The 27,895-nt window shown below is 54.3% G+C and overlaps 1 protein-coding gene across 17 annotated transcripts in view; it reads right to left on the bottom strand.

Moving 5' to 3' along the window:
* Nucleotides 1-453: 453 nt before the first annotated feature.
* Nucleotides 454-27,895, bottom strand: part of ttn.2 (titin, tandem duplicate 2) — a 186,723-nt gene continuing 159,281 nt past the window's right edge. For all 17 annotated transcript variants that reach the window (XM_068601489.1, XM_068601493.1, XM_068601496.1 and 14 more), the window contains 39 exons: nucleotides 27,572-27,868; nucleotides 26,800-27,387; nucleotides 26,398-26,700; nucleotides 26,018-26,314; nucleotides 25,508-25,795; nucleotides 25,095-25,394; nucleotides 24,859-25,010; nucleotides 24,612-24,762; nucleotides 24,206-24,505; nucleotides 22,268-24,034; nucleotides 21,820-22,113; nucleotides 21,442-21,729; nucleotides 21,048-21,347; nucleotides 20,604-20,938; nucleotides 18,627-20,358; nucleotides 18,242-18,544; nucleotides 17,839-18,150; nucleotides 17,463-17,753; nucleotides 17,084-17,383; nucleotides 16,745-16,886; nucleotides 16,499-16,662; nucleotides 15,596-15,898; nucleotides 15,185-15,466; nucleotides 14,485-15,078; nucleotides 14,109-14,399; nucleotides 13,189-13,488; nucleotides 12,789-13,091; nucleotides 12,374-12,676; nucleotides 12,005-12,273; nucleotides 11,611-11,926; nucleotides 11,221-11,526; nucleotides 10,440-10,739; nucleotides 9,683-10,258; nucleotides 9,272-9,577; nucleotides 8,789-9,171; nucleotides 8,428-8,638; nucleotides 2,475-8,315; nucleotides 2,090-2,386; nucleotides 454-1,695 (listed from right to left, as the gene is read on the bottom strand). In XM_068601489.1, coding sequence (XP_068457590.1) covers nucleotides 1,403-1,695; nucleotides 2,090-2,386; nucleotides 2,475-8,315; nucleotides 8,428-8,638; nucleotides 8,789-9,171; nucleotides 9,272-9,577; nucleotides 9,683-10,258; nucleotides 10,440-10,739; nucleotides 11,221-11,526; nucleotides 11,611-11,926; nucleotides 12,005-12,273; nucleotides 12,374-12,676; nucleotides 12,789-13,091; nucleotides 13,189-13,488; nucleotides 14,109-14,399; nucleotides 14,485-15,078; nucleotides 15,185-15,466; nucleotides 15,596-15,898; nucleotides 16,499-16,662; nucleotides 16,745-16,886; nucleotides 17,084-17,383; nucleotides 17,463-17,753; nucleotides 17,839-18,150; nucleotides 18,242-18,544; nucleotides 18,627-20,358; nucleotides 20,604-20,938; nucleotides 21,048-21,347; nucleotides 21,442-21,729; nucleotides 21,820-22,113; nucleotides 22,268-24,034; nucleotides 24,206-24,505; nucleotides 24,612-24,762; nucleotides 24,859-25,010; nucleotides 25,095-25,394; nucleotides 25,508-25,795; nucleotides 26,018-26,314; nucleotides 26,398-26,700; nucleotides 26,800-27,387; nucleotides 27,572-27,868 — 20,378 coding nt within the window. In that variant the 3' untranslated portion in view covers nucleotides 454-1,402. The remainder of the gene's footprint in view (nucleotides 1,696-2,089; nucleotides 2,387-2,474; nucleotides 8,316-8,427; nucleotides 8,639-8,788; nucleotides 9,172-9,271; nucleotides 9,578-9,682; nucleotides 10,259-10,439; nucleotides 10,740-11,220; nucleotides 11,527-11,610; nucleotides 11,927-12,004; nucleotides 12,274-12,373; nucleotides 12,677-12,788; nucleotides 13,092-13,188; nucleotides 13,489-14,108; nucleotides 14,400-14,484; nucleotides 15,079-15,184; nucleotides 15,467-15,595; nucleotides 15,899-16,498; nucleotides 16,663-16,744; nucleotides 16,887-17,083; nucleotides 17,384-17,462; nucleotides 17,754-17,838; nucleotides 18,151-18,241; nucleotides 18,545-18,626; nucleotides 20,359-20,603; nucleotides 20,939-21,047; nucleotides 21,348-21,441; nucleotides 21,730-21,819; nucleotides 22,114-22,267; nucleotides 24,035-24,205; nucleotides 24,506-24,611; nucleotides 24,763-24,858; nucleotides 25,011-25,094; nucleotides 25,395-25,507; nucleotides 25,796-26,017; nucleotides 26,315-26,397; nucleotides 26,701-26,799; nucleotides 27,388-27,571; nucleotides 27,869-27,895) is intronic.

Below are 27,895 nucleotides of genomic sequence, written 5' to 3'. Positions count from 1 at the left end.
GGCATATACTTTTCAATAAAGATGAAAGATTACATACTATGACTTTATATATTTTGTTTAATTGTTTATTTCTAGACAGTTATTAGCAATATGATTTTCCTGTTTGTGCCATGTTATGGCACCACTTCTGGTTAAATCTGGTTCCAGAACATTTGACAGTGGACCTCGTGCTCCAGAATCCACAGGGAAGCGCCTTGGAGGCAATGCAGTAATGTATAAATATGAATGTATATTAACGTTAAGAACGTAGCGTGAATGTTTGTGTTGTTTGCACTGCAGCAGCGTGATTGAGGGAAAAGAGTGAAACTACAACTCTCTTCCTTGGTGCTTTACCTCTGAACACAACGCAGAATGTTTGTGACACTGTGAAACCTGAACATGAACTTGTGAGCTGAACATGAACTTCAGGAGTTCAACGTGAACCAGAAGCACAAAAGAAGCAGAGACGAGCTGTAGTGCTGATAATCATGCTTTATTAAATCAATACTTGGAGAAAAGCTCGAGGAGGCTGCGTCTCTACGTCTACCCGGTCGAGGTAAAGCGCCGGCGGCGCGGCGGCGGTCGTTGGCCGCTCGGCGCCGCCGGCTCAAACCGGCTCCTGCAAACTAAAACACACGAAACACTCCGCAGCCCCCGAGAGGCGGCTCCGCCTCTGCGACGCGAGCGCCGAGGACTCGGACCCCGTGACCGCGGGGCTGAGCGGGCGGTCGCGTCCAAGAGGCGGAGCACCGAAAAACAAAAACAAAAAGAACACTTGAGCTCAGGGAGTGCAGGCCGCTCGCACTGTGAGCGCGTCATTGAAACGGCGGTATGACGTAATCAGTCGGAGCGCGAGGCCCGGGCCGCCGCTGCGTGAGGGTGACGCAGCGGCGCTCGGGCCCGCGGCGCCTCACAAAGTAGCACCGTCACCGGTGGTGGACGTCAACAGGGAGCCTCTCACCTGTTGAGGCGATCTTTAGACTTCAACGTAGCGTTGAGGCACAAAGTTTAGTTGCTCTGTTTGACAGGGTATTCGTTCCTCGAGGAACTTTCTCCTGTCAAACCAGTTTCATTTAGTTTCAGTTCATATTATTGTCATAAATAACAATGCATACATTTCCCATAACCGTTAAATTCGGCTATATACATTATGTACATGTCACAGAAAAATGGATCAACGATCCTAAGTCATAGTTATCCAATATGGCACATTTTATAACAACTTTAGACGTTAGAGTCTAGTTTGGCATAAATTAATGTCAAGATTGGTACAAAAATAGTTCATATTTACAAGAACAGAAATCTTTTATCTTTTATCTTTCATAAAGATCTTTGTCACGTCAATTATTTTGCTTGATTAATAAATAAAAAGGCACAGAAGTAGGGAAGAGGGGAAAGGTGGAGATTAGATTTCTTTCTGTTTCTACGCTGATCGAATGCTGATGTGAACGGTCGCCGTGTCGGAGCCCAGCTCGTTGGCCAGCTTCAGGGTGTAGGTCCCGGCGTCTTCCTCCTTCACCCCGGTGATGATGAGGGTGGTCAGGTCTTCAGAGGTCTCGATGTGGAAGCGTCCGCCGGCCGTCTCCTCGATGGCTCTGCCGCTGCGGGACCACTGGATGCGTTTGGCGTCGCCGGAGAAGGCGCAGGTCACGGTCAGGACTTTACCCGGCTCGATGCTGATGTCCTCTGGCAGAGCCTCGATCCTGGGAGCAGAACCTGGAGACCACAGAGCACCAGAGGTTTAGGATCAGAGGCCGCGAGGGAGGAGACTCTGGTTGTATAGAAGTCTATGCTTCATGTGTTAAAGCTGCATTCTCTCTCCTGACCACCAGGGGGCGACTCCTCTGGTTGTATAGAAGTCTATGCTTCATGTGTTAAAGCTGCATTCTCTCTCCTGACCACCAGGGGGCGACTCCTCTGGTTGTATAGAAGTCTATATAAATGACTCTCTCTTATTTTATTCCCTCAGTACACATTGTGAACATGCACTAAGTTGCTCATCGCTGTGGGTTTGTTTTGCATTGGAAGTTTATGTTCATTTCAGAAGGAGTGGCTTTTGTTGTTTGAACTGTATAAACAACCGTTTCACAGATTTAATTTCCGATCTTACCGATTGCTCTGAAGGAGGATCCCTCCATGTGGGAGGAGCTGCCGGAGCTCATGGCGTACGACTCCGACGCCATGGAGGACATGCTGGACATGGACATGGTCTCGAGCTTCATCTCAGCTGCCATGCTGCTGATGGAGCTGGACTCCATCATGGATGACATCATGGCGTGCTGGGCGGAGGAGGAGACGGAGGAGAAGGAGGACGACTCCTCCATCATGTGCACTTCTTTCTTCATCATCATGGACGAGCTCATGGAGGACGACGCCTCCTTGTGGCTCATCGTCATCGAGCCTGAAGCTACAGAGGGAAACGGTACAAGTTAGTCTTCAGGATTTCTTTAAATATCATGACTTTGGACTAAATCTGTCTGGATACAAACGCTCACCTCTAAGTGCCAGTTGCTGCTCACGGTAGGCAGAGATCTTCACGCGAATGGACTGGAAAACCTGTCCGCTGAAGGAGAAGCAGGATTTGGACGTTCCTCCCTCTGATGTCATCTCACACATGTACTCTCCCTGATCGCCGTCTGCCAGGTCGTGGATCAGAAGGCTGCAGGAGCCCTCGGAGTAGTGCATCTCAAAGTGGCTGCTCTGTGAAAGCCTCCTCCCGTTGACGTACCACACCGCCTCCCTGACGCTGCTCTCGCAGACGCAGGACATCCTCACTGAGCCCTCGAAGGCCTCGGCCTTCAGCTGGCTCAGGACCTTGGGAGGTTTCGGGGTCGGGGACTTGACGGTGGGTGGAGACACAACCCTCTTGGGGGACATGATGGGAGGAGGAGACTTCACCCTCGGAGGCGACTTGATTCCCGCTGGCTCAGGGGACTTCAAGGCCCTCGGGGATTTGATGCCGGCAGGTTCTGGGGACTTGACACCGATGGGGGATTTGACACCGATGGGGGATTTAACACCGGTTGGGGATTTGACACCGGTTGGGGATTTGATGCCAGCAGGTTCTGGGGATTTGACACCGGTTGGGGATTTGATGCCAGCAGGTTCTGGGGATTTGACACCGGTTGGGGATTTGACACCGGTTGGGGATTTGATGCCAGCTTGTTGTGGAGATTTGACTCCCCGCGGTGATTTAGCTTCCTCGGGTTCGGGTGACTTCACTCTCTCCGGAGACCTGATTGGTGGTGGTGACTTGTGTCTGGGTTCAGGGGATTTTATACTCTGTGGTGACTTAACTCCCTCAGGTTCAGGAGATTTGACACTTGGCGTTGGCGTCTTCACACTTGGCGTTGGTGATGTCACACTCGGCGTTGGCGTCTTCACACTTGGCGTTGGTGATGTCACACTCGGCGTTGGCGTCTTCACACTCGGAGAAGGAGACGTTACGCTTGGAGCTGGGGATTTGATTGAAGGCTCAGGGGACTTGATGCTGGGAACAGAGGAAGCTATGGAGGGAGCAGGAGATGTGACCGAAGGCTCTGGTGACTTCATACTGGGAGTGGGCGACTTCACAGATGGCTCAGGGGATTTGACAGCCTTGACCTCCGCTTTGGGAGCTGGTCTGCGGATGGTCAAGGTGAAGTGAGCCTCCTGCCTGCCCGCCGAGTTCTCAACCACCACCGTGTAACTGCCTTCATCAGAAGTCGTCACGGAGGAGATCTCCATGCTGGACTTGTACTGAGTGGTGGTGACCTGGATGTGGTGAGACGAGACGATGGTTCTGCTCTCGTGTATCCACATCACAGTTGGTGCAGGTTCCCCATCGATGTCACAGGAGAATCTGGCTGCCTCTCCCTCTGCAACCGTCACAGACTGAGGCTTGGTGAGGATTTTGGCAGGAAGAGAAGTCTTCACCTTGTGGACCGCAACTTCCTCAGCAACATCAGCAGAAGAGAACTTCCCTTTAGCTTCAGACAAGGTGCGTTTCCCGGTCAGAGAAAACTTTTCCGATGAGTAGGAGGAATCGGATGACAGGTAATCAGCAGAGGCGTACTTGATGGATGAATCATACCTCTCAGCAGAGGAGTACCTCTCAGAGGAGGCAGCGTATCTCTCACGCGTCTCGGTGAGCTTAGACTTGCTCTCCTCCACCTGAAAGTGGGACTCGGAAGCATAGCCGGCTTTGAAGTGGGTGGTGTGATAGTGGTCAATTCGAGTGATTTCAGGCACATATCCTTTGGCAACCTCCTCATCCCTGCGGCGAGAGGAGAAGGTGGTGTAGCCGCCACCCGACACATCGAGGGTGGCATAGTCGGAAGCTTCTCCCTTGGAGTTGGAGCACACGCAGCGGTACGTGCCACTGTCCTCATCCTGGCAGTCCAGAATAGTGATGGACAAAACACCACTCATGTTGGTGAAGATGTATTTCTCACTGCTCTCAGAGATTGCAGTTCCATTGTGGAGCCACTTGACATCGGCCTCTGGCTTGGTCTGGATGTTCAGGGTGAATTTGGTGTCTTGGCCGATCGGTATGCGGTGAGAGCGCATCCTGACGGTCACACGGGGCGCATGGTCCAGGCTGAAAGGCGTCTGACTAACCACCTGGTACTTCCTCTCAGACTTCAGGGCGGCCTTCCTGGCCTCGTAGCGGGACATGATGTCGAAGCGGGCGGACCGCTCAAACCTGGAGGAGGAGCGGGACGACCTCTCAGCGGACCGGATGGGGCTGGGAGAGCGTGGACGAGTCCTCTCCGGGGTGGGCGACCTCCTTCCCACGACCTCTCCCTCTACTTCCATGGGCGGCCTGGAACGCGACGGTCTGATCAGCTCTGAGACCGGACGCATGAGCTCGATGTATGTTGGGGAAAGTGACCTCCTCCTCCTCATGAACTGAGAAACTGTACGTTTCTTCTTGGTCTGTGCGACCTCGACGGCCTCGTACCGCACCTCGTGCCCCCTCTCTTCAAGTTCCCTGGTGCGTCGCTCCACACGGACAGGACTGCGGGTCGGAGAGGCAGAAAAGCCGAGCTCCAGTTCGTCCTCCAGCATCATTTTCTCTTCCTCCGTTCTCCTCATGGAAAGGTAATCGTCCACGGGCATTAGCACCTCCTCATCACTAATGTCTCCCAGAGATCTCCTTCTGGATCTGAAGGAGACCTCGGATTCAGGAGAAGGTGACCGGCGGGCGGGCCTGACAGTCTCCAAGTCATCCAGGGTGAGTTTTGGAATACGCCATCTTGGCCTGTACTGGTCGGTGATTCTCGGGAGGGGCATGACGTAGAACTGCTCCCACCTGGACAGGCGAATGCGCCGCTGCCTCTTCTGCACAAACCTCTCCATTTTCTCTGAAACCTCATACTGGTCCCTGAGCTTTCTGTACCACTTCATGTCAGAGAGAGCCACGAAATGTTTGATGGTTTTGTCCTCATCCAGAGCTCTGGGATCATGGACCACAGGCTCAGGGATCTCATACGGCATGAAGATCCTCCTCTCCTCCTCCAGCTTCTTGGTCTCAGACTTCTCCACCGTGATGTCGAACTCACCCTCAACGTTCTTGGTGCTCACTGCCGGCTTGTACATCTCTGCAGCGAACTTCATTGCATCCTGGGCTGTAGGGTTGAACGATACGAGCTCTTCAGTGGCAACAATTTTCAGGGCCATCTTGTTGGTCTTTTCAATTTGTTTCTGTACGTGTCTGTATTTCTCCTCCTCACTCTTGTACTCTCTCCTGGTGTAGGAAAGGCGGTCCACCTTCAGTGTGGCCTGGCAGCTCACGGAGCCAGCACAGTTAGTTGCAGTAACCTTGTACACACCGGCGTCCTCGAGCAGAGTATCTCTGATGTGCAACACATAGTAGTCAACGTCCTCCTGTATGACAACAACCTTGTGACCAAACTCGAGCGCATGGCCGTCCTTCTGCCATTTCAGAGCAGGCGTTGGGATTCCTGAGACTCTGAGCTCGAAGCGGACGCTGTATCCCTCGACACAATCGACGTTAGCCAGCAGACGTTTGAACATCGGCCTCATAGTGTCCTCGGTCACAGGATGAGGTGTCACAGTGAGACGGGCCTTGCAGCTGTCTTCTCCAAACTTGTTGTGGGCCAGAACAGTGTACTCTGCATCGTCGTCCAAACTCAGGTTGTGGATCATCAACTGGTACAGACCCTTGTCGCTGGTGAACGTGTACTTCCTGTCGTCTTCACCCGGCTTGATTCTCTCCCCGTTCTTCAGCCATGTGACGTGAGGCTCCGGGTGCACGGTGATAGTGACACCAAAGCGCACATCTTCTCCAATGTAGGCGGAGCGGTTGTAGAGAGGCAAAGTGAACTCTGGAGGCCTCTGCAGGAGTCTCGTCCTGTCAACTCTCCTCCTCAGCTTCTTGATGGAGCGGCTCACATAGTACTCTCTGATGCTCCTCACGGTCTCAACAAAGAGCTCTCCATAAGCACTGTCCTCTCCTTCATCACTCACCACCTTGCATCTGTACACTCCGTCATCACTCTCTTCAATGTCCTTCACATAGATGCTGGCAAAACCATTACTGTATGTAATTTCATACTTGGCGCTTGCGTGCAGCTGACGGTTTCCGTGGTACCAGGACACCTGAGTGCTCTTGTCATAGTTGGTGATGCTACAAGTGAATCTGACATGGCCGCCTTCTTCAGCGGAGCCATGCATGACTGGACCAGTGCGAAGGCCATGGTACTCGGTTCCTATCTTCACTTTGCCCACGGCCAATCCTCTCTGGTTCTTGAAGGCGCCGCCGTAGGCCACCCGGGCTGCAGAGACGATGGTATCGGTTCTCTTCACCAGAGTCTGGTAGTACCTTCTGTGTCTCAAAGTCCTGATGACCTTGTTGCTAACATGCTCGATCTTCATCTTGAGCCATGGGTGCTCCAGAGCCTCGTGGGCAGTCATACGGAGCTTCCTGTCTTTGACCAGAAGTCTGTCGACAAAGTCCATCGCCTCCAGGCTGATGTCCTTAAAGGCTTCGCCGTCAAAGATGTATTCACAGTTGGAGATGTTCTCAATCATCTGTGTCACGGACTCTGCCCCAAACGGATTAAGGCCGCTGAGCAGAACGTAGGCCAACACACCGACAGACCACATGTCTGTGGCCGTCGTGACCATGTCATGACGGTGGATCTCAGGGGCGCAGTACTCCGGAGCCGAGAACATCATCCTGATGTTCTCGCCTGGCACCAGCAGCCGAGCCTGACCCATCTCGATGATCTTTATGGTGGTGCTTCTCCTCGTGGTGTAGACGATGTTGTCTGGGCGGATGTCAAAGTGGCCGTAGTTGTGGCTGTGCATGAACTTCAGGGCAGAGCAGACTTGTCTCAGGTAGCGGACAATCTCCTGCTCTGTGAGCTCAAAGTTGCTGGTGCCGAGGCGCTCGAAGATGTCAACTCCAGACATGAATTCAAAGATCAGGATGATCTCCTCCATGCTTTCAAAGTATTCGTGCAGGTAGATGACATTCATGTGCCTTGCAACGTTGAGAGCTTCAATTTCTCTGAGAACCAACTCACGGTCAGTTCCTTTGACCTTGATGAACTTGGCCATGAAGGTCTTCTTTGTGGCGATCTCCGTGCAGCGGTGGACCACTCCGAACTGGCAGCGAGCAATTTCCTCAGAGATGACGTACTTGGAGGAAAGCGCCTTCACCTTGTAGACCACAGCCTCCTCCTTGTTGACCTCTCTGGTCTCGTCCACTTCCTCGTCATAGTTCCTAATCACAGACTTGTCTTCCTTGGTGGTGATGGGCTCGGTTGGCTGAGAAGGAAGGCTTAGGCCAAACTGGTTTTCGGCGATGACGCGGAACTGGTACTTGGTCTTTCCGAAAATGTTGATGATGGTGATGCTGCAGTCCGTGGTATGTCCGGCGCGGATCCACCTGTCGGCCGTGGTGGGACACTTCTCCACAATGTAGTTAATGATGTCGCTGCCGCCGTCGTTGGCAGGCGGCTCCCAGGTCAAGGTGATGGAGTCCCGAGCGATCTCGCTGACGACCAGACCCTTCGGGGCTTCAGGTATGTCGGCCACGTTCACCTCAATGGTTTGCTTGTCCGATCCGAACCTGTTCTTTGCCGTTACGATGTAGTAGCCGGTGTCCTTCCTCTCCATTCCCTTCTGGAACACCAACGAGGTGAAAGACCTGGTGGTGATGACTTGGTGATAAGGAGAGTTGGAGAGGATCTCCTGTCCCTTCTGCCAGATGATTGCTGGTTCGGGCTTGCCAGAGATGGGGATCTTGATGGTGATCTGATCACCACGGACAGCGTGGACCGCTCCCATTCCCTCCAGCTCCTTGGGTAGGTGGATCTTAGCAGGAACTGGAATTTAAATGTATATTTATTAAGATGTATTACATTTAAGGAATTACACTTGCAGAGAATGCAGGATAATGGATTCTTAAACTTTGCAAAACCAAAATGATCTCATTACCTTCCACCTCCAGGTTGGCGGTGGTCGAGATGGATCCTGAGGAGTTGGTCGCTCTGACCTGGTAAACGGTGGCGTCGCTCTCATCGGCGTTCATGATGACCAGCTGGTAGTAGCCGCCCTTGAACTCCTGGGCTTTAATCTTGGTTCCATCTGCCTCCACCTCTTTGCCGCTGCGGTACCATTTCACCAAGGGTTTGGGGTGTCCCACCACCTGGTCACGGGAAACACGTTTTTGTTAATTACCGAAAAGATGAACGTCAAACTTCTCATTGACTCCGGGTGGCTCTTTAAAGAAAACCCCGACATACACAATGATCACTGATAGCTTCGACACATCTATAATGCAGTTAGGATAAAGCACCTTGGTGACCAGGGTGGCGTTGGCCTGGTATTTGACGGTCATGTCACGGATCTCCTCCCTGAACGCGGGAGCGCGAGGAGCCTGGTCGGACTTGGGGACGATCGGCGCCGAGATCTCGCTCCAGTCGCTTTCACCGCCCAAGTTCTCACACTTGACGCGGAACTCGTACTCGAAGCCTTCGATCAAGCCTGTGGCCTCGAAGCTGGTCTCCAACATCTTCCTGCTGGTCACTGACATCCACTTGTTCTGCTTCTTCTCACGTTTCTCCAGGTAGTAGCTGGAGATTTTAGCTCCGCCGTCGCTGCTCGGAGGCTTCCAGCAGACCACGCAGGAGTCCTTGGTGGAGCTGATGATGAAGGGCTGCTGTGGGATGCCGGGTTTTTCTAAGAAGTGAACGGGAATGTTATTGCAGCGCTCCTACAAGCTAGTCCTGCCTCTCTCCAATGTGGCCACAGAAGCCAAACAAAACATTCCTGGACTTACCGAACGGACTCTTCACGATGACCACTGATGGGATCTCCAGAGACTCGCTGACTCCGTATTGGTTCTTGGCAGAGACTCTGAAGTAGTAGCCGGCGCTCTCGATCAGGTTGGGGATGCGGCAGCTGGTGCCAGAAACGGAGGAGGACACCAGGTTCCACTGCTCGCCTTCTTTGGCCTCGCGCTTCTCCACGATGTAGTTGGTGATCATGGAGCCGCCGTCGTCCTTTGGAGCCTTCCAGCTGATGACGATTGAGCTCTTCAGCAGGGCGTCCACAACAACAGGGCCCTCGGGGATGCATGGTTTATCTGGAGAAAACAAACGGGATTTAAATATGATTCAGATGTCTTCACTTGAAGGCTATATTCTTGAGTTTTCTGTACTAGTTCCTGTTCTCAGGAGCTCGGCGTTACCTTGGATTTCAACGCGGAGCACCGTGTCGACGGTTCCGTACACGTTGCTGAGCTGCACCTTGTAGCGGCCGGCGTTGGTCTTCCTCTGTGCGTTCCTCACCACCAGGTGGGAGTAGCTCTCAGTGTTTTCAATGATCACATTCTCGGAGGCATTCAGGGGCTTCTTGTCGTAGAACCACATGATCTGAGGGATGGGACGTCCGATGTAGACCACGTGGAGGCGCAGGCTCGTGCCCGCCCCGGCGTAATACTTTTCCTTCAGGGGGAAGCCCGGGTGGAACTGCGGCGCCGCCTGCAGGCGCAGCTTGCCGCTGGTCTCGACCTCGCCGGCCTCGTTGACGGCCCTGCAGGTGTACACGCCCTCGTCCTCCTGCTCGTCCGTCAGGACGCTGAGGGAGTGGTTGCGGCCGTCGGAGCTCATCTTGTACTTGCGGCTCTGGATCAGCTCCTTGCCGTAGCGGTACCACTTGATCTCGGGTAGAGGTCTGCCGATGATGCCGCAGGTGAGGGTGCCGGACTCGCCGAGCTTGGTGGTCACGTCCTGGATCTCTTCCTTCAAAGCCGGAGTCTCACCGACTGCACAAACATCAGCAAGATCGCTTTAAATCTACTATCTAGCTTTTGACTTTTTGCTGTATAATATGTGGAACATAGTTGTAATCCTGATGTGTTCCCTATATTTAAAAAAAGCTAATATTCAGTAACACATCATGTCATGTTTCACAATGTGGACGAGATGTTTCCTGCAGCAGCTCACCGCTCAGCTTGGTCTTGATGCCCATCGGCGTGCGTCGAGGTCGGCTGAGTCCGGTCTCGTTCTCAGCGAAGATCCTGAACTCGTACTCGGTGGCCTCCATCAAACCGCCCATGGTGAACTGCCGGTCTTTGGAGCGCTCCTTGGCGCACTTCTTCCAGGCGCTTTCTCCCGACTGCCTGAACTCGATCCAGTAGCCCAGAATCTCCTTCCCGCCGTCGTGCTCCGGCCGGAGCCAGTGGATGGTGATGCAGTCTTTGGTGATGGAGATGATGTCGATGTCTCCTGGTTGGCTGGGTTTGTCTGTGAAGAGGCGGAGGAGACGAATACTCAGGGACCCTTTCTGAGAGGGTGCACACAGTTTGACCAGAGGACTTCCATGACTTTAAACCACATTTCAATGTATTTAAGCCAAATGTCCATGAGCAAACATTGTGTGAAATCTGTGTGTCAACGCATACGGTAAAGAATACACATTTATTTAGATGCCTCTATGTATGCTGCTTATATTTTGAACCTCTTTCCTTAAAAGCAGATCCATTATTTCACACTAAATGAACGTCATGAACACATGAATATTACACATTTACACAACTTTTTTCAAGGACTTTTCCAGGTTTTCTAAGAGCATAAGAATCCTGAGTTTTGTACGAGTGACGTAAACACAGTTCTATGCTCAAAGTAAAGCTGCTCTTCAAGTCCTACTTGTCTCTGTCTTAGTTTTCAACGCCGTGTCGACTTGAACTACTCGTCATCCTTCATGCATCCAGTTGTGTGAACTCACCGAAGGGATCTTTGCAGACGGCGGACTCTGAGGCGGGACCAGGCTCGCTCTGCCCGACGTCGTTCTGCGCCACCACTCTGAACATGTACTCGGCGTCGGGGATCAGGCCGGTGACGTTGTACATGGTGGTGGTGATGTGGGTCTTGTTGTGTCGGACCCACTTCTCCGTCGACACCTCCCTCCTCTCCACGAAGTATCCCGTGACACGGGAGCCTCCGTCGTCGCGCGGCCGAGCCCAGGACAGAGATACCGTGGTCTTGGTCACCTCCATGATCTCTGGAGGGTTGCTGGGGGGTTCCGGAGGGCCTGGAGGTCAAGAGGTCAATGTTATAACAACACAATGGAACTTGTGACAAACGATTGGACGTTCAGAACGACAGCAAAACTCACAGAGTGGTGTTTTTGGTGTCACGGGCTCATCGGACTTGAGAGATCTGCTGACGCCGAACTGGTTCTCGGCAGAGATCTTGAAGTGGTACTGCACGTTCTCCTTCAGGCCCTTCACCACCAGAGAGCTCTCGGTCACCCGGGAGTCCACCGTGCACCAGGCGGCCTTGGGAACCTCCCGCCGCTCCACGATGTATCCCAGGATGTCGGCGCCGCCGTCGTCCGAAGGCGGCCTCCAGCTGACCCGGACCGACCGGGCCTGAATGTCATCAAACTCCAGAGGGCCTTCTGGGATGTCAGGGCGACCGATCACCTTCACCTGGAGGCGTGCAGAGGGTTAAGTTCTAGACGTGTTTTCACTCCACTTCTGGTATTGAAGAACCTTCCATCCGCTCACCTTGATGTACACGGCCTTCCTGCCACACTTGTTCTCCAGCACCAGGTCGTAGGTGCCGGTGTCGTGTTTGTGCGCCTCTTTAATGACCAGTTCGGTGATGTCATCGTGGGTGGCGATCATGGCCCGGTGAGAGATGTCCCGCCCGTCCTTGGTCCACTTGCATGTTGGGATGGGTTTCCCCTTGATGGGCACGGAGAGGTGGATGACTCCGCCCTGCCGCACCACGTAGCCCTCCTCATAGCTGGCATCCAGCTCGTAGTCGGGGTGATCTGAGGAAGACACGATTACGCTCATGACCAATTACAGGCTCAAGGACAACATTCTATTTTACCCCGTCAAAAGGTGAAAATGTGACAGGTAGTTTTTTACCGAGCATCTCTTGGACCTTCACCACTCCAGGGATCTCTGCCGGCTCTCCAGAGCCGCCGGCGTTGCAGGCGATGACCCTGAACTTGTACTCGGCGCCCTGGGGCATGTGGGTGAGCGTGTACTCGCACATCTTGATGGCCGTGGTGTTGCACAGCGTCCATTCCACCTGGTCCACCTTCTGCATCTCGATGAAGTAGCCGGTGACGGCGGCGCCGCCCTGTTCCTCAGGCGGCTGCCAGGCCAGAGTCACCGAGGTCCTGGTGGTGTCGGTGACGGTGGGCTGAAGCGGAGCACCTGGAGGCTCTGTTAGAAAAACACACGGGCTTTAGAGGAATATAAGACTCCACACTCACACAGGTTCATTAACAATAGGCCGCGAGGCTTCCCGTAATGACGGCCGTTGGCCAAAACGTACCGATGGGATCCATGGCCACGGTGATGGCGGAGCTGGCGCTGGGTTTGCCGGATCCTCTGGAGTTGATGGCGGTGACGCGGTGCTCGTACTCCAGGCCCTCGATCAGGCCGGAGGAGCGGTACCTGGTCATGGTGACGGGGTTCTTGCTGATCTTCATCCACCTGTCGGAGCGCGCCTCCTTGCGTTCGATGACGTAGCCGGCAATGGTGGAGCCGCCGTTGTCCTCGGGCGGCTGCCAGGTTAAGGTCATGCCCTCGTGGGTCACGTCAAGCACCTCGGGCCTGCTGGGAGGTCCGGGGATGGCTGCACGTGAACAAAGGAACAAAGGGATTCACTGATGTGTTCCTGTATTCCTGCATCATGACCTCGTGACATGAAAAGGAGAGGAGGTGTCACTCACTTTTGGCGCTCTTGCACTCCACCACTTCGGACTGAAGGAAGCCGCCGACGCCGAAGCGGTTCATGGCGGCGGCGCGGAACACGTACTCGGTGCCCTCGGTCAGCCGGGTGAACTTGAAGCAGGGCCGGGTCACCGACTCCGACACGGTGATCCAGCCGGGCCGGTGGGCGTCGCGCTGCTCCACCACGTAGCCGCTGACGGCGGCGCCGCCGTCCTTCTCCGGAGGTTCCCAGCTGACCGTCACCGACACGCCGTCGTTCTCCTCGATCTTCACCGGGCCGACCGGGTGGCCGGGTTTGTCTGGACGGACACGAGCAGACGGCCGGTGAGAAGCTATCTTTGCTTTAAAGGTTCTAACATTTCAGCTCACGAGCAGTAAAACCTGAACCTTCCTTTTGTGTCAGCGGCACCGACACGTTCTAGGTTTCATAACAAAACAACGTACATGAGTTTACTGCATCAAGACTGTTTAACTCAGCTAAATACAACTAAAACATTTCCACTAAATGATGAAAAGATGACCTTTGTGTTGTGTTATAAACATTAGATTTCAGTGATTGGTTGTTGTTTGTTTGACCTTGTGAATCTATATGTTGTGTTATGACTTGTTCTGCTTTTTATTTTGTGTTTCATTAAAGTTTTATTGCTGGAAAAAAATACTTTTTTTAAAAATTATATTGACCCGTAACACAAGAGATGCTAACATAAAGCTAACACAAGAGATGCTAACATAAAGCCAACACAAGAGATGCTAACATAAAGCCAACACAAGAGATGCTAACATGAAGCCAACACAAGAGATGCTTACATGAAGCCAACACAAGAGATGCTAACAGAACGCTAAAACAAGAAGTGGTAACAGAAAGCTAACACAAGACATGCTAACAGAAAGCTAACCCAACAGAACGGCGTCTCCTTACCCAGGATGATGACCTTGATGACCTCCTTGGCCGTGCCGACGGCGTTCTTCACCTCCAGCGAGTAGCTTCCCGTGTCGTTGATGGTGGTCTCGCGGATGACGAGGTGGGTGTTCTTCCCGTTGCTGTTGATCTTGATGCGGTCCAGGCTGTCCTTCAGCTGGACGCCGCAGAAGAACCAGGAGCAGACCGGCTGCGGCTTGGCGCAGAAGGGGATGTTGAGGTCGATGGGTTTGCCGCGGTGCACGTGGACGATCTTCTGCGGGATGCTGGTCATGTCGATCTTGGGCGTCACTGAAATACACGACAACATATTTAAGTACAGAAGGATTTGCGTGGAGCTCTGGGGGGTTAGCGTTAGCGCGGGGCGTCTGCTCACCCTTGATGTCCTGGATGACGACGGGAGTGACGGTGTCCATCGGCTCGCTGGCCCCCCTGCTGTTGGTGGCTCGAACCCGGAACAGGTACTGGTCGTTCTCGGTCAGAGGCTGCACGGTGTGCTGGGACGCCGAGGCCTTCACCGTGGCCACGACGCTCCACCTGTCCGTCCCCACCTTGCAGGCCTCCAGGACGTAGCCGGTCAGCCTGCTCCTGCCGTCGTGCAGCGGCCGCAGCCAGCGCAGCGTCACGGAGGACTTGGTGACGTCGTCCACCTGGAGGTCCATCGGCACCGACGGGACCTCGCACAGCAGCACGGCCTCGGTGGTCTCGCAGGGCTCGCCCACGCCGTAGATGTTCTCGGGCAGGACTCTGAAGAAGTAGTGCACTCCCTGCTCCAGACCGGTGATCCTGAACAGAGTCTTCCTGCACTCGGTGGTGACGGTCTTGTACGACTTCATGTTGGCGTCGCGCTTCTCGATGATGTAGTTGCTGACGTGGGCGCCGCCGTCGATGCTCGGGACGTCCCAGGTGATCACCACGGACTCCTTGGTGTAGTCCTTCACGTTCACGGCACCCGGAGGACCCGGAGTGTCTGCGGGACGGGATCAGAAGCAGAACTTGATGAATCTGAGCAAAGTTATTGGACTTCTCTCCTTGAATTATGTTCTTGGTGCCTGAGGAGCCGCGGGACAACTCACCGTAGACCTTCACCAGGATGGTGGCCGTCTTCTTGCCGGACGGGTTCTCGGCCTCCACCACGTACTTCCCGGAGTCGTAGCGAGTGATCTTCTCCACCGTCAGGGCGGTGTAGCTGTCGGTGTTCTCGATGTAGCCGCGGCTCTGCAGCTCCACGCCCGTCTTCCTCCAGGTCACCACCGGCGCCGGCCGGCCGGACACGAACACGACCAGGCGGATGGTTCCCCCGGCGCGCAGACACACCGTCTTCTTCAGGTCCTCGGCCGGCTCCAGGTCGGGCATTTCTGAGCGGGAGAAACATCGTAAGAGGACGGTTCAACAATGACGCTAACCGTTAAGTAACAAGTGGTCCCTGACGGATGGCCGCCGATGGGAAACCCCGTTTGCCAAACACAACGTGAGCTCAAGCTCACCGATTCTCTCCAGCGGCTCCAGCTCGGCGCTCGGCTCGCTGAACTCTCCGGTTCCTTTGCAGTTGATGGCGGCGACTCTGAAGCGGTACTTCTTGTTGGCCGCCAGGCCGGCGGCCACGTAGGCGTTGGTGGGTAGGGCCTTGGCGGTGGCGCGGTACCACTGCTCCGTGCCCTCCTCCAGGATCTCCACCACGTAGCCACTGACGTCCGAGCCGCCGTCGTACATGGGCCGCGTCCAGGCCAGGCTGATGCTGTGCTTGGTGGTGTCGGTGACGCGGGGCGTGGAGGGAGGAGCCGGGGTGTCTGGAGGGGAAGGACCGAGCAAACGCCTCAAATATCATTTATGTACATATATGTATGAAATACGCTTTTCTGTCTGTACACAGAGTTTAGGCACATTCTGAACAATGGATTTCCATGACTTTTAACCACATTTTCATAACTTTTACTCAAATTTCTAGAATTTTTAACCACATTTTCATGACTTTAAACCACATTTTCTTGACTTTTAACTAAATTTTCATGACTTTAAACCACATTTTCTTGATTAAACATGAAGTAAAATCTGTGTGAAAACAGTATAAAATGTGATGAAATGTAGTATTTAAACTAACAATGAGGAAAATAACCATTTTAAACTCCATGACTGTTCCAGGTTTTCCATGACTGCAAGGACTATGTTTACATCATGTTTCATTTTAGTTATTGTTTTTATGGCTCATTTAAAACACTTTCTTTTCACCACGTCTCTTGTTGTCACTTTAACCTCTGGCTGTGATCCTGTACGTCTCCACTGTGGGACTAATAATATTTCATCTTATTTGAAATATCCGTCATATAGAAACATCTGTTTGTCGACCTCCACAGTAACGTGAGTCTCTACAGACGTTCTTTAGCTCTTACACGTGGGCTCTTTGCACAGGATGTACGTGGAGGCGTCGCTCGGCTGGCTGTCTCCGGCGGCGTTGGCGGCCGTCACCCTGAACTGGTACTCGCTCCCCTCCAGCAGGCCGGTGATCTTCAGCCGCGTGTCGTAGATGGTGTAGTTCTTGTTCACCCGAGTCCACCTGGAGAAACAACGCAGGGCGTGAGGACGAGAGCGACGCAAAGGAAACGCTCCGCGCTTTAAGTCCCTCGAGCCGCTCCCACCTGGTGCTGCTGGACTCTCGCTTGTCCACGATGTAGGTCTTGATCTCGCTGCCTCCGTCGCTCTCGGGCTTCAGCCACTCGATGACCACGTGGTCCTTCCCCACCGCGGTGGCCTCCGGCGTGCCCGGCTGGGACGGGAAGGCTGAGGAAGAGACACGGGAACAAACACACCTCCTGTCACACGAGGCCTGACTCTCAACTTCTACTAGAGGCTGCCTTCAATACCTGAAGGCTTGAAAACCTCTTGGCCTGAAGCTACATTTAGCGATTTACATTGTTTGAATGACAAATCAACCGGAATCCTCATGAACGGATCATCAGATCGTAAGTTTTGCTCACTGTAGGCGTTCCTGGCGATGACGGGTTCTGACTCCAGGGCGACGCCGGGCCCGAACCTGTTGACTCCTCGGACCCTGAAGACGTACTCGTTGCTCTTGATGAGCCGCGAGCTGACGCAGGACAGCGTCTTGCACTCCGTCTCCATGATGACCCAGTTGAGCCGGCTGGTCTCGCGGCGCTCCACGATGTAGTGCGTGACGAGGTCCCCGCCGTCCTCCAGGGGGATCTTCCAGGACACCGTGCACTTCTCCTCCGTCACGCGGCTGATGGCGATCTTGTCGGCCGGAGCTCCGGGCGTGTCTGCAAGAAGGAAGCGTCATTAGTTTAGAGTTGGCGCTCAGCCGGCGGCTGAAGCGACACCATTTTCTCCGCCGCTCACCCAGAACTTTGACGGTGACGGCGGCGGTCTTGACTCCGCTGGCGTTCTTGACGGTCAGGACGTATCGGCCTGTGTCGTACCGGTCGCAGCTCTTGATGACGGCCATGGCTCGCGTGGCGGTGTAGGTCAGCGAGTATTTCTCGCCGAGCTCCAACTTCTTGTCGCCCTTGGACCAGAACACCGTGGGCTCCGGTTTGCCGCCCACGGCGCCGTCCAGGACCAGGTCGGTGCCGGCGTGGACCGTCACGGTCTCGCCCACGAGCTTACTGTCCAGCTCTGCTTTAGGAGGAGCTGCGGGGACGAAGAGAAGGTAAATCTCAATCAAAACACACGTTTCTTTAACTGATAGTAAACATGAATACTTGTCTTAACTTACAGTACTCATCCTTGCAGGTCACCGGGCCGGTGACCTCTGATGGCGCGCTGTGGACGCCGTAGGCGTTCTTGGCGACGACGCGGTAGTCGAAGGTCTCTCCCTCTCCCAGGCCGCTGACGGTGAAGTAGTTCTCACTGATGGTGGTGTAGTTGCACTTCAGCCAGCGGTTGTCGTCCCACTCGTCCGTGCTGTGCACTTTCCTCTCCACCACGTAACCCACGATGCGGCTGCCGCCGTCGTTGAGCGGCAAGGTCCAGCACAAGGACACGGAGGACCGGGTGATGTCCGTCACCTCGGGTCTACCGGGAGGATCTGAGCGGGGGGGAGGAGTTTAATTTAAGGTTTAATGCTGTTTGCGGAGCAGGATACGTGTACGTGTTTAAGACGTGAACGTTTCCCTCACCAACAGGGTTGAGCGCCACCACGGGGCGGGACGCCTCGCTGGCTTTGCTGAAGCCGGAGATGTTCATGGCGTACACCCTGAACTGGTACTCCAGGCCCTCGATGAGGCTGGACACCTTGTACTGGCACTCCAGGCAGGGCAGCTTGTTCTCCCTCACCCACAGGATGGTGTTCCTCTCCTTCTTCTCGATCCAGTAGCCCGTCACCTGGCTGCCGCCGTCGTCGTACGGCAAGTCCCATTTGATGCTGATGGCGTTGGCCGACACGGACACCACGTCGGGACGCGTCGGAGGACTCGGAGCGACTGTGGAAAGGAAGTGGAAGTCAGAACGGGAAGCTTCATTACGCTGCTATGTAAGCTTCGGCAGGCGTTGAGCAGAACTCACCGTACGGATGCTCGATCACCACGGCAGCAGACTCGGTGGACTTGCTGACCCCAAACTTGTTCTCGGCGCAGACCCTGAAGGTGTACTCCATGTACTTGGTCAGGTGGGTCACTTTGATGGTGGTCCTCTGGACGCTGGAGTTCACCACCTGCCAAGAGGCCGAGCCGGACTCTCGTTTCTCCACGATGTAGTTGCAGATTTCAGTGCCTCCGTCGTCGGCCGGCTCGGACCAGGACAGGCTGCAGGACTCTGAGGAGACGGCAGAGATCTCCACCGGGCCGGTGGGCGGCGCCGGGCGGCCGACGACGGCCACGGTGACCGTGAACGTCTTCACGCCGGCGGCGTTCTCCAGGCTCAGGTAGTACTTGCCGCTGTCGCTTCTCTTGCTGTCCTTCACCACCAGAGTGGTGCTCTCCTTTGTGGTTTTGATGGCGACCCTGTCGGTCTCCTTCAGCTTCATCTCCTCCAGCTTCCAGGTGACCTTTGGCGCGGGCCTGCCGCTGATGGGGATGTTGATGGTGAAGGTGTTGGAGATCTTGCAGGTGATGAGCTGGTTGGTGATGCCGCTGAGGTCGGCGGTTGGTTCAATGCAGGGCTCCTTGATGACCACAGAGCTGAAGGTGCCCTGGGGCTCGCTGATTCCGGCGTCGTTCTTGGCCTTGACTCTGAAGTCGTACTCCGTGTTCTGAATCAGACCCTCCAGCAGCATCTTCTGGGACTTGGTCTCTCCACTAACGACCCAGCGGTCGCTGCCTTTAGCTCTGACCTCCACCACGTAGCCTCTGATGCGGCTGCCTCCGTCGTGCTCGGGCTTCAGCCACACCAGGGAGGCCGTGGAGTTGGTGGTGTCAACCACGTCCAGTCTCTTGGGCGGTGCAGGTTCCTCCGTGGCGATGACGGGCTCCGTCATCTCGTGAGCTTCTCCCTGGCCGTACTGGTTCACGGCGATCACCCTGAACAGATACGGCACGCCGACATCCAGGCCGGTGACCCGGATCATCTGGCGAGAGGACTTGGAGCTGACTTCCTGCCAGGCCAGGCGGCTGGCCTCGCGCTTGTCCACCAGGTAGTGGTGGATCCGGGCACCGCCGTCGTTGGTGGGCGCGTCCCACATGACGGTCAAGGCGCCGCGGATGACGTCTTTGAAGGTGATGGCTCCTGGAGGGCCGGGCGTGTCCAGCACCTTGACGGTGAACGTGATGGACTTGCGGCCGCTGTTGTTCTCCAGGGACAGGACGTACTTGCCGGCTTCGTACCTGGTGCAACCCTCGATGGTCAGAGTGGAGGAGGAGTCCGAGGTGTTGATGTCGCCCATGACGGGCAACTCGCCGTCGATCTTGGACCAGGTGGCGAGAGGAGCCGGTTTGCCGCGGAAGGCCACCTGAAGGGTGACCGTGCCGCCGTTCTTCACGATGTGCGTCTGCTTGAAGTTGGCGTCGATGTCGATCTCAGGAGACGTGAGTCTGTCCAGGGCCTGCACGGCGCTCGCCAGCACAGAGGCGTCACCCTCTCCGGACCCGTTCACGGCGCTGACTCTGAACTTGTAGAGCTCTGCGGGCACCAGGTCCTTGGAGGTGTACCTCGTGTCGATGACCAGCTGGTTGTTGACGCGGTGCCACTCCTCCAGGCTGGCCTTGCACATGTCGATGTTGTAGCCGATGATTTCCAAGCCGCCGTCGAAGACGGGCTTGGTCCATTCGATGGTGATGGAGGACTTTGTAGAGTCAGTGACCTGGTCACCGAGAAAAGAGAAGAAGTTGGGGTGAAATGTATTCAGGTTTCCTACAATAAAATTTTGAGGTTTCTTCTGAACTAAAATAGAAACTAATTAGTGCTGATTTCATAGTAATAATAATTACTCAAACTACATTTCTACTAATAACTAATACATCAATGTATTGGGCATCTGTTTGACCTCAACTCCCTCCATGAAAGATTCTTCTCTTCCGTCTCTGAGCAGTGTTGCTGCAACCCTACCTTGATGAGTGTGGGGGCGCTGGGAGAACTGGTCGGTTCTTTGCATTTGAAGAGTCTAGAAGTGCTGCTGGCCGGTCCGACTCCGGCGCCGTTCTCAGCCATGACGCGGAACTCGTACTCGTTGCCCTCGGTGAGGTTGACGACGCGGTGTCTGAGCTCCGTGATGGGCCTCTTGGAGGAGACCTTCACCCAGCGCAGGCTCTTCTTCTCCCTCCTCTCCAGGATGTAGTGTTTGATCTCGTTGCCTCCGTCGGACCGCGGCCGGGTCCAGCACACAGTGATGCTGTGTCCGGTCACGTGGGTGGCATCTGGAGTCCCGGGGGTGTCGGGCACAGCTGAAGGGGAGAAGAGCAGAACAGAAGTTACAGAAGGCATGTTTTGAATGGAAAGGCAGATTATCAACATTCAAGAGCAGGTTTGTAAGATTTGAGTGCCTTCACTCACTGTATTGCATCTGTGCGATGATGGCGTCAGAGTCCAGGGCTTTTCCGACACCAAACTTGTTGACAGCAGAGATTCTGAACTGGTACTCGTTGCCCTTGATGAGGTTGGCCGCGTTGTAGGAGCAGGCTTCGCATTTGGAGGTGACCAAGGCCCAGGAGATCCTGGAGGTCTCCCTCTTCTCCACCACGTAGTGGCTGATGGCGGCGCAGCCGTCGTTCTCCGGCGGGTTCCACCACACGGTGCACTTCTCAGCCGTGATGCCGGTGAAGCGGATGGGACCGTCGACAGGGCCGGGCGTGTCTGAAGGGACGCAGACGGCACAGGAGCTACTTAGACATTTGGTCGTGGATATATTTGTGTTGTCGGTACTGAAACAGCGGCCGTGTTTACCGACCTTGCACTCTGACATTGACGTCAGCGCTCTTCGTGCCCGAGTTGTTCTTGGCCTCGATGGTGTAGATGCCGCGGTGGTTCCTGTCGGCGTCACGAACAAACAGACGGCTGGTGCCGATGCCGGTGTTGATCTCGATGTCGTGCATGGTCCGCTTGTCGATCTCTTTGCCGTCCTTGTACCACACCACCTGGGGGACGGGGCGTCCGGTGATGCTGCAGTTGAGCTGAACGTTCTCGCCGGCCTTCAGCGTGAGCTGCTGGTCTGGAGACCACTCGATCTGAGGGGGAACTGGAGGAGCAAAGAGACCCAACAATGTGTGAGAAACCAACTAGGTGTTTATTTTCCTTTCACATCTTTTTTCCATTTGAAGATGCGTACCGCTCTCGTCCTTGGTCATGATGTATCCGGAGGAGTTGGACGGAGGGCTGACTGTGCCGACGGCGTTCCTGGCGATGACTCTGAACTCAAATCTGTCTCCAGCGGACAGGCCGGTCACCGTGAACTGTGTCTCGCAGATATCAGTGAAGTTGCATCGCAGCCATTTGCCTCTTCCTTGGCGCCGCTCCACGCTGTAGGCGACAATCCTGCTGCCGCCATCCTTCTTGGGGACGTCCCACCGGAGGGTGACGGAGTCTCTGGTGACATCGATGCAGGCGGGGTTTCCAGGTGGATCTAGTTCAGGAGAGAGAAGCAATTCATTCATGAAGTGACGCAGAAGCAACTTTTGATCAACCTCGAGTGATTGCAAGCCATAAAGGTTGTACTGCTTTATAGGTCCAAAGCTATCGCTAAACCCAGAAGCTTGAAGTATTTAGTGTGTACCTACCAACAGGGCAGATAGCCAGCGCGTGCTTGCTCTGTTCACTCATCGGGCTGAGTCCGGCTTTGTTCTCAGCGTAGACCCTGAAGGAGTACTCCAGGCCCTCGATGAGACCGATGATCCGGTACTCCTTGTTGGAGATGATGGTCGAGTTCACCTTCTGCCACAAGAGGCTGTTCCTGTCCTTCTTCTCCACGTGATAGCCCACAATGGGGGATCCTCCGTCGAAGCCTGGGGCCTCCCACCTGATGGTCATCCCATCGCTGGTGACGTTGAAGGCAACCGGCTTTGCCGGTGGCCCTGGAGGTTTGTACTGGTGTTGGGCAACAATTTCTGTGGAGGTGAGGGATTCACTGACTCCGTACTTGTTCTCTGCACGGACTCTGAACTGGTACTGAGTTCCCTTCACCAGGTTGGGGATCTTGAAGGTGGCCCTGACGACGCTGGAGCAGACCATTTTCCAGTTGGCCTGAGAGGTCTCGCGCTTCTCCACGCTGTAGCAGGTGATCTCACCGCCTCCGTCCTCCTTGGGCTCGTCCCAGGAGATGATGATGCTCTGAGCTTTGATCTCGTCAAAGCGGATGGGTCCGACGGGCGGCGAGGGCGGTCCCAGAGTGACCACGTCAATGTCAAAGTAGTTCTTTACGACTCTGTTGTCCAGAACCAAGGTGTACTGGCCGCCGTTCTCCTTCTTGACTCCTCTGACTGTGACTGCGGTCTTGTTGTCAGTCGTCCTGAAGCGAATCTTATCGCTTTCCTTCAGAGGCAAGTTGTCCTTTAGCCAGCTGATTGCAGGTCTTGGTTTTCCCTTGAAGGGCAACTCGATGTGGATGTTCTGACCGACACGAACGGCGAGCTTGCCATTGGGATAGTCGCTGAGACTGGCCTCGGGCTGAATGATGTAGTCCACCACGGGGATGTCAGTGATCATGGAGAAGTCACTGTTGCCCTTCTCGTTCTTGGCGAACACTCTGAAGTCCATGACGGCGTTCGCCTTGAGTCCCGTCACCTCGCAGCTCAAGCGCTTGCAGGTTGCTCCCAAACTCCAGTTGACTTCTTCGGCGGTTCTCTTCTCAACGATGTACTCGGTGATGTAGCTGCCGCCGTCGTGGTCCGGCCTGTCCCACTGCAGGGTGACGGAGGTCTTGGTGGAGTCCGCCATCACCAGGTTCTTGACGGCTCCGGGTGTCTCCGTGGCCCTCACCGGCTCAGAGGTTTCGCAGGTGTCGCCCACGCCGTACTCGTTTTCAGCAGACACGCGGAAGAAGTAAGCGATATCTTCCTCCAGGCCCGACACCTTGTAGGTGGTGTTGGTGCACTCGGCATTGATCACCTGGTAAGCCTTCATGGTGGAGGCCTTCTTCTCCACAATGTAGTGAGTGATGGGGGAACCGCCCTCGATGAGCGGAGCCTCCCAGCTCAGCGTCAGCTTCCCTCTCGTCACGTTCTTGACTATCAGTTTCTGGCAGGTGGCCGGACTGTCGAGGACCTTCAGGGAAACGGTGATGACCTTGGGTTCTCCCACACCATTCTCAATCTCCAGCAGGTACTTGCCCCGGTCGTCGCGGGTGACCTTGGGGATGAGCAGCGTGGTGGCGCGCTCAGTGCTGGTGATGGTGTAGCGGTTGTCGGCGGCAATGTTGCGGTCGCTGCGGCGCCACGTGACATTGGGCGTGGGGCGTCCCTTCAGCGGGATGAACACTTCCACGTCTCGGCCGGCCCTGGCTGTGTACTGGGTCTTCATGGGAACGTCCAAGTCCAAATCAGCCTCCTCTGTTGGAGAGAAATGAAGAGCATGAATTAGTTTTTGATGTTTGCTCGGTATAGCAATGATTAGAAGCCATAACAATGACAGGAAGTAGCATTTGAATGCACTAATCATGCTATTTATTAACATACAATCCTCATGTTCTATGTCACGACATTAAAGAGACGGTTACAAACCCAAAATATCTTTGGCTTGCACGGGCTGGTACATTTTGATGTCCTCTCCTTTGCCCTTGGAGTTGACAGCGAAGACTTTGAAGAAGTAGTAGCATCCTGCTTTGAGGTGAGACGCCACATACTCGCAGGTCTTGACCTGCGGGTTGATGGTCACCCATTCTTTCTCTTCTGTATTCAACTGGTCCAGAATGTAGTGCGTGACTTCACTGCCGCCGTCGTAGACGGGCTTCTCCCAGGCGAGGGTGATGGAGGTCTTTGTGGAGTCGACCACACGCAGCTTGGATGGCTCACCGGGCAAATCTGCAGAAGACAGAGGGTGTGAATGTTGTCAGCTGCTCTGTGTGGAGATATTAACAATAAACAAACCCCTAAACCGAGCAGGGCGATGCTACGGGGAGTAACGTACCGATGGGGTCGTAGGCCTTGTAGAGGTCAGAGCCCTCAGAGTAGTTTCCTGCTCCAGCCTTGTTGACGGCACACACTCTGTACTGGTACTCGTTGTTCTCCGTCAGGTTGGTGACTTTCTGCCTGGTGTCTCTGATGGTGCCCTTCACCACCTGGCCAACACAAGAGTGTGTTACGGACACGCTCGTCATCAGTTTGGCTTCTTTTACCTCAGTGCAACTCTGTAAAGACCCAGACAGCCAACAAACCTTGAACCACTGCAGACTCTTCTTCTCCCTCTTCTCCAGGTAGTAGCCGTCGATGTCGCTGCCTCCGTCCAACGCCGGTCTTTCCCAGATCACCGTCATGGTGGACTTGGTGATCATGCTCACTTTAGGCTTGGAAGGCTCGCTGGGAGGAACTGTACAAAAGCAAAACGATCAGTTTGAGGTGAGATAACGTGCAGAAGTGTGGTCGTAGGGTTGAGTTTATTCCGTTTGCTTACCGAACGAGTTCTTTGCAATTATTGGCTCGGACTCCAGCGGGTCTCCGATGCCGTACTTGTTGACTCCACGGATCCTGAAGATGTACTCGTTGCCCTGAATGAGTCTGGGCACGTTCACAATGCAGTCGACCAACTTCTCTGAGATAATGGACCACATGACCCTGCTGGTCTCCCTCTTTTCCACAATGTAATGCGTGACCATGGCGCCGCCCTCGTCAGCCGGTGGCGACCACATGATGGTGATGTTGTCGGCCGTCACCTTCTTAAACTGAATCTCTCCAGCAGGGGGGCCGGGCTTGTCTGGGGAGAGCGAGGGCATACCATGCACATTAGCGTGTGTACGTTCACATAAAGAGAGGTTTCATGCGAGGCAAAGTCACTGTCATGAATACAGTTAAATGATATCTGAATACCTTGAATGAGCAGCCTGACGGTGCCGGTTGCAGTTCCAAGGGAGTTCTTCACCTTGACCTCATAGACTCCAGAGTTCAGACGAGTGGTTTCCTTCAGGAACACGCTGGTGGACTCGAAGGAGTGTTTGAAAGAGCGCTGGGCAGAAGGCTCTAGCTCTCTGCCATCCTTAAACCACTCGATGGTGGGAGCCGGTTTGGCTTTGATGTTAAACTTGAGCTCCACATTAGACTCAGCCATGTACTTGACTTCGCTGAAGTACTCCTGAGGTATGTCGATCTCTGGGGCACCTGGTTGATAAACCAAACAAAACAGCAGGTGAGGGATGTCTTCATTATATAGAAAGAACATGATAGAGAAGAGTAGAAAAGATTGTTGTGGGGGAAATGTATATTTCACAAAAAAACAGCATTGAGTACAAAATGTAAGTTGTAAATTCTCTGAGAAAAGCAAATGTTCTAAATATGATGGCAAAGCACAGACTGGAGTAAAAAAGTGAAAGACAGACGTACCGTAGGTATCCTCACACGTGGCCGGCCCCGCGGTCATGGAGGGGTTGCTCACTGAGCCCACGGCGTTCCTGGCCATGACTCTGAACTCGTACGTCTCGTCCTGGGTGAGGCCGGTCACGGTGAAGCGGGTTTCCGAGACGTTAGTGAGGTTCGTCTTGAACCACCTGGCGTTGGCGCCCTCTCTCTTCTCAATGACGTAGCCAGTGATCGGGGATCCGCCGTCGTAGTTGGGCCTCTGCCAAACCAGGCTGATGGAGTTCTTGGTGATGTCGTTAATACGAACGTCGGTGGGTGGCTCTGCAGGAACAAAGGGCGCTCGTTAAAGAGACAGCAGTCGATGAGAAGTCAAATCCGATACAGAAAGATGACGTTCCACTCACCACAGGCATCGATCGCCAGCACGGCGTCAGAAATCTTGCTGAAGGCGCTGATTCCAGCAGCGTTCTCTGCTGCGACCTTGAACTCGTAAATGAGTCCAGCGTTGATGTTGGTGACCTTGAAGTGCGTCGCACGGATCACCATCTTGTTGACGCTCTGCCACAGGATGCTGTTCCTGTCTTTCATCTGGAGATGGTAGCCGAACACGTGACTGCCGCCATCTGACGCCGGCTCCTTCCAGGCGACGGTGACGGTCTCTCTGGTCACACCTGTGATCTCTGGAGTGGATGGAGCTTCGGGAACAGCTGGGATAAAAAGACAGAAAAAGATGGTGTTAACTCAATCATGGTGAACAACAGAATAGAGGAATAACAAAAGAGGGAAGTAGAACACAGATCACTTACTGTAAGGAAGACTGACGGTGACAGTCGGCGAGTCGATGTGCTCGCTGATTCCATATCTGTTCTCAGCCCTGATTCTGAACTGGTAATCCAGGCCAGTGGTCAGCTTCATGATCTTCATGGTGCAGCGGGCCACGGCGGAGGAGATGTCCATCCAGTTGGCGGTGGTGGTCTCTCTCTTCTGGATGATGTAGTTGGTGATGGGGCTGCCACCTTCATACGCCGGTGGGGACCAATTCAGGCTCACGCTGTCCTCTGTGACGTCAAACAGCTCCACGGGCCCAAGCGGGGCACTGGGCCGGTCCAGAACCAATATATTCACAAAGGATTTGGTGGTTCCACTGGAGTTGGAGGCGGTGATGTCGTAGCGTCCAGAGTCTCCAGCAATGCTTTCTCGCAGAGTTATCTTGATGCTGTCAGGGGTGACCTCAGAGTTGAACCTCATTGTGGACTTGAGCAGCACGTTGTCCTTGCATAGAGAGACTTTGGGCAAAGGCCGGCCGGTCAGTGGGATCTCACACTTGAGGGTGGAGCCAGCTCTGACGTACACGATGTTGTGGGGGAAGTCCTTCATGTTGATCTCAGGAGATTCTGGAGCAAGTAACAGAGAGAGTTACAGCAGAGGAAACGGAGGATGATTGTGTAGTTTGACTTGGCTATTCTCTGGTTATGTGCAATAATTACAAGTAATTGATGTTAGCTGATTCTGTTGTTTGTATTTCTTAGTCTTCACTCATCACATTGTTGATTCTGATCAGACTGATCGATCACTTACCAAGCTGGTCTTTGACCACGACTGGAGTGAGCATTTCCTTGATATCACTGAAGCCAGCATGGTTCTCTGCTCTGACTCTGAAGAAGTACTCAACGTTCTCCCTCAGACCAAACACTGTGAAGTGGATGGACTTGGTCACGCCACACTTAACCCACTTCTCCTGGTCTTTCTCCAGAGCTTCCACCAGGTATCCAGTGATTCTGCTGCCTCCGTCTTGTTCTGGTTTGGCCCAGACCAAAGACACACTCTCCTTGGTAACGTCCGTCACACCCAGCTTTGGTGGTGGGCTTGGTTTTTCTACAGAAAAAGAACATAATGTGTTTT

The sequence above is a fragment of the Clinocottus analis genome, unplaced genomic scaffold, assembly GCF_023055335.1.
Source record: "Clinocottus analis isolate CAN_PGR_092001 unplaced genomic scaffold, fCliAna1.0.p SCAF_50, whole genome shotgun sequence".
Taxonomy (NCBI): domain Eukaryota; kingdom Metazoa; phylum Chordata; class Actinopteri; order Perciformes; family Cottidae; genus Clinocottus; species Clinocottus analis.
The sequence above is the reverse complement of the archived record's forward strand: the minus strand, read 5'-3'. Positions and strand labels throughout refer to the sequence as shown.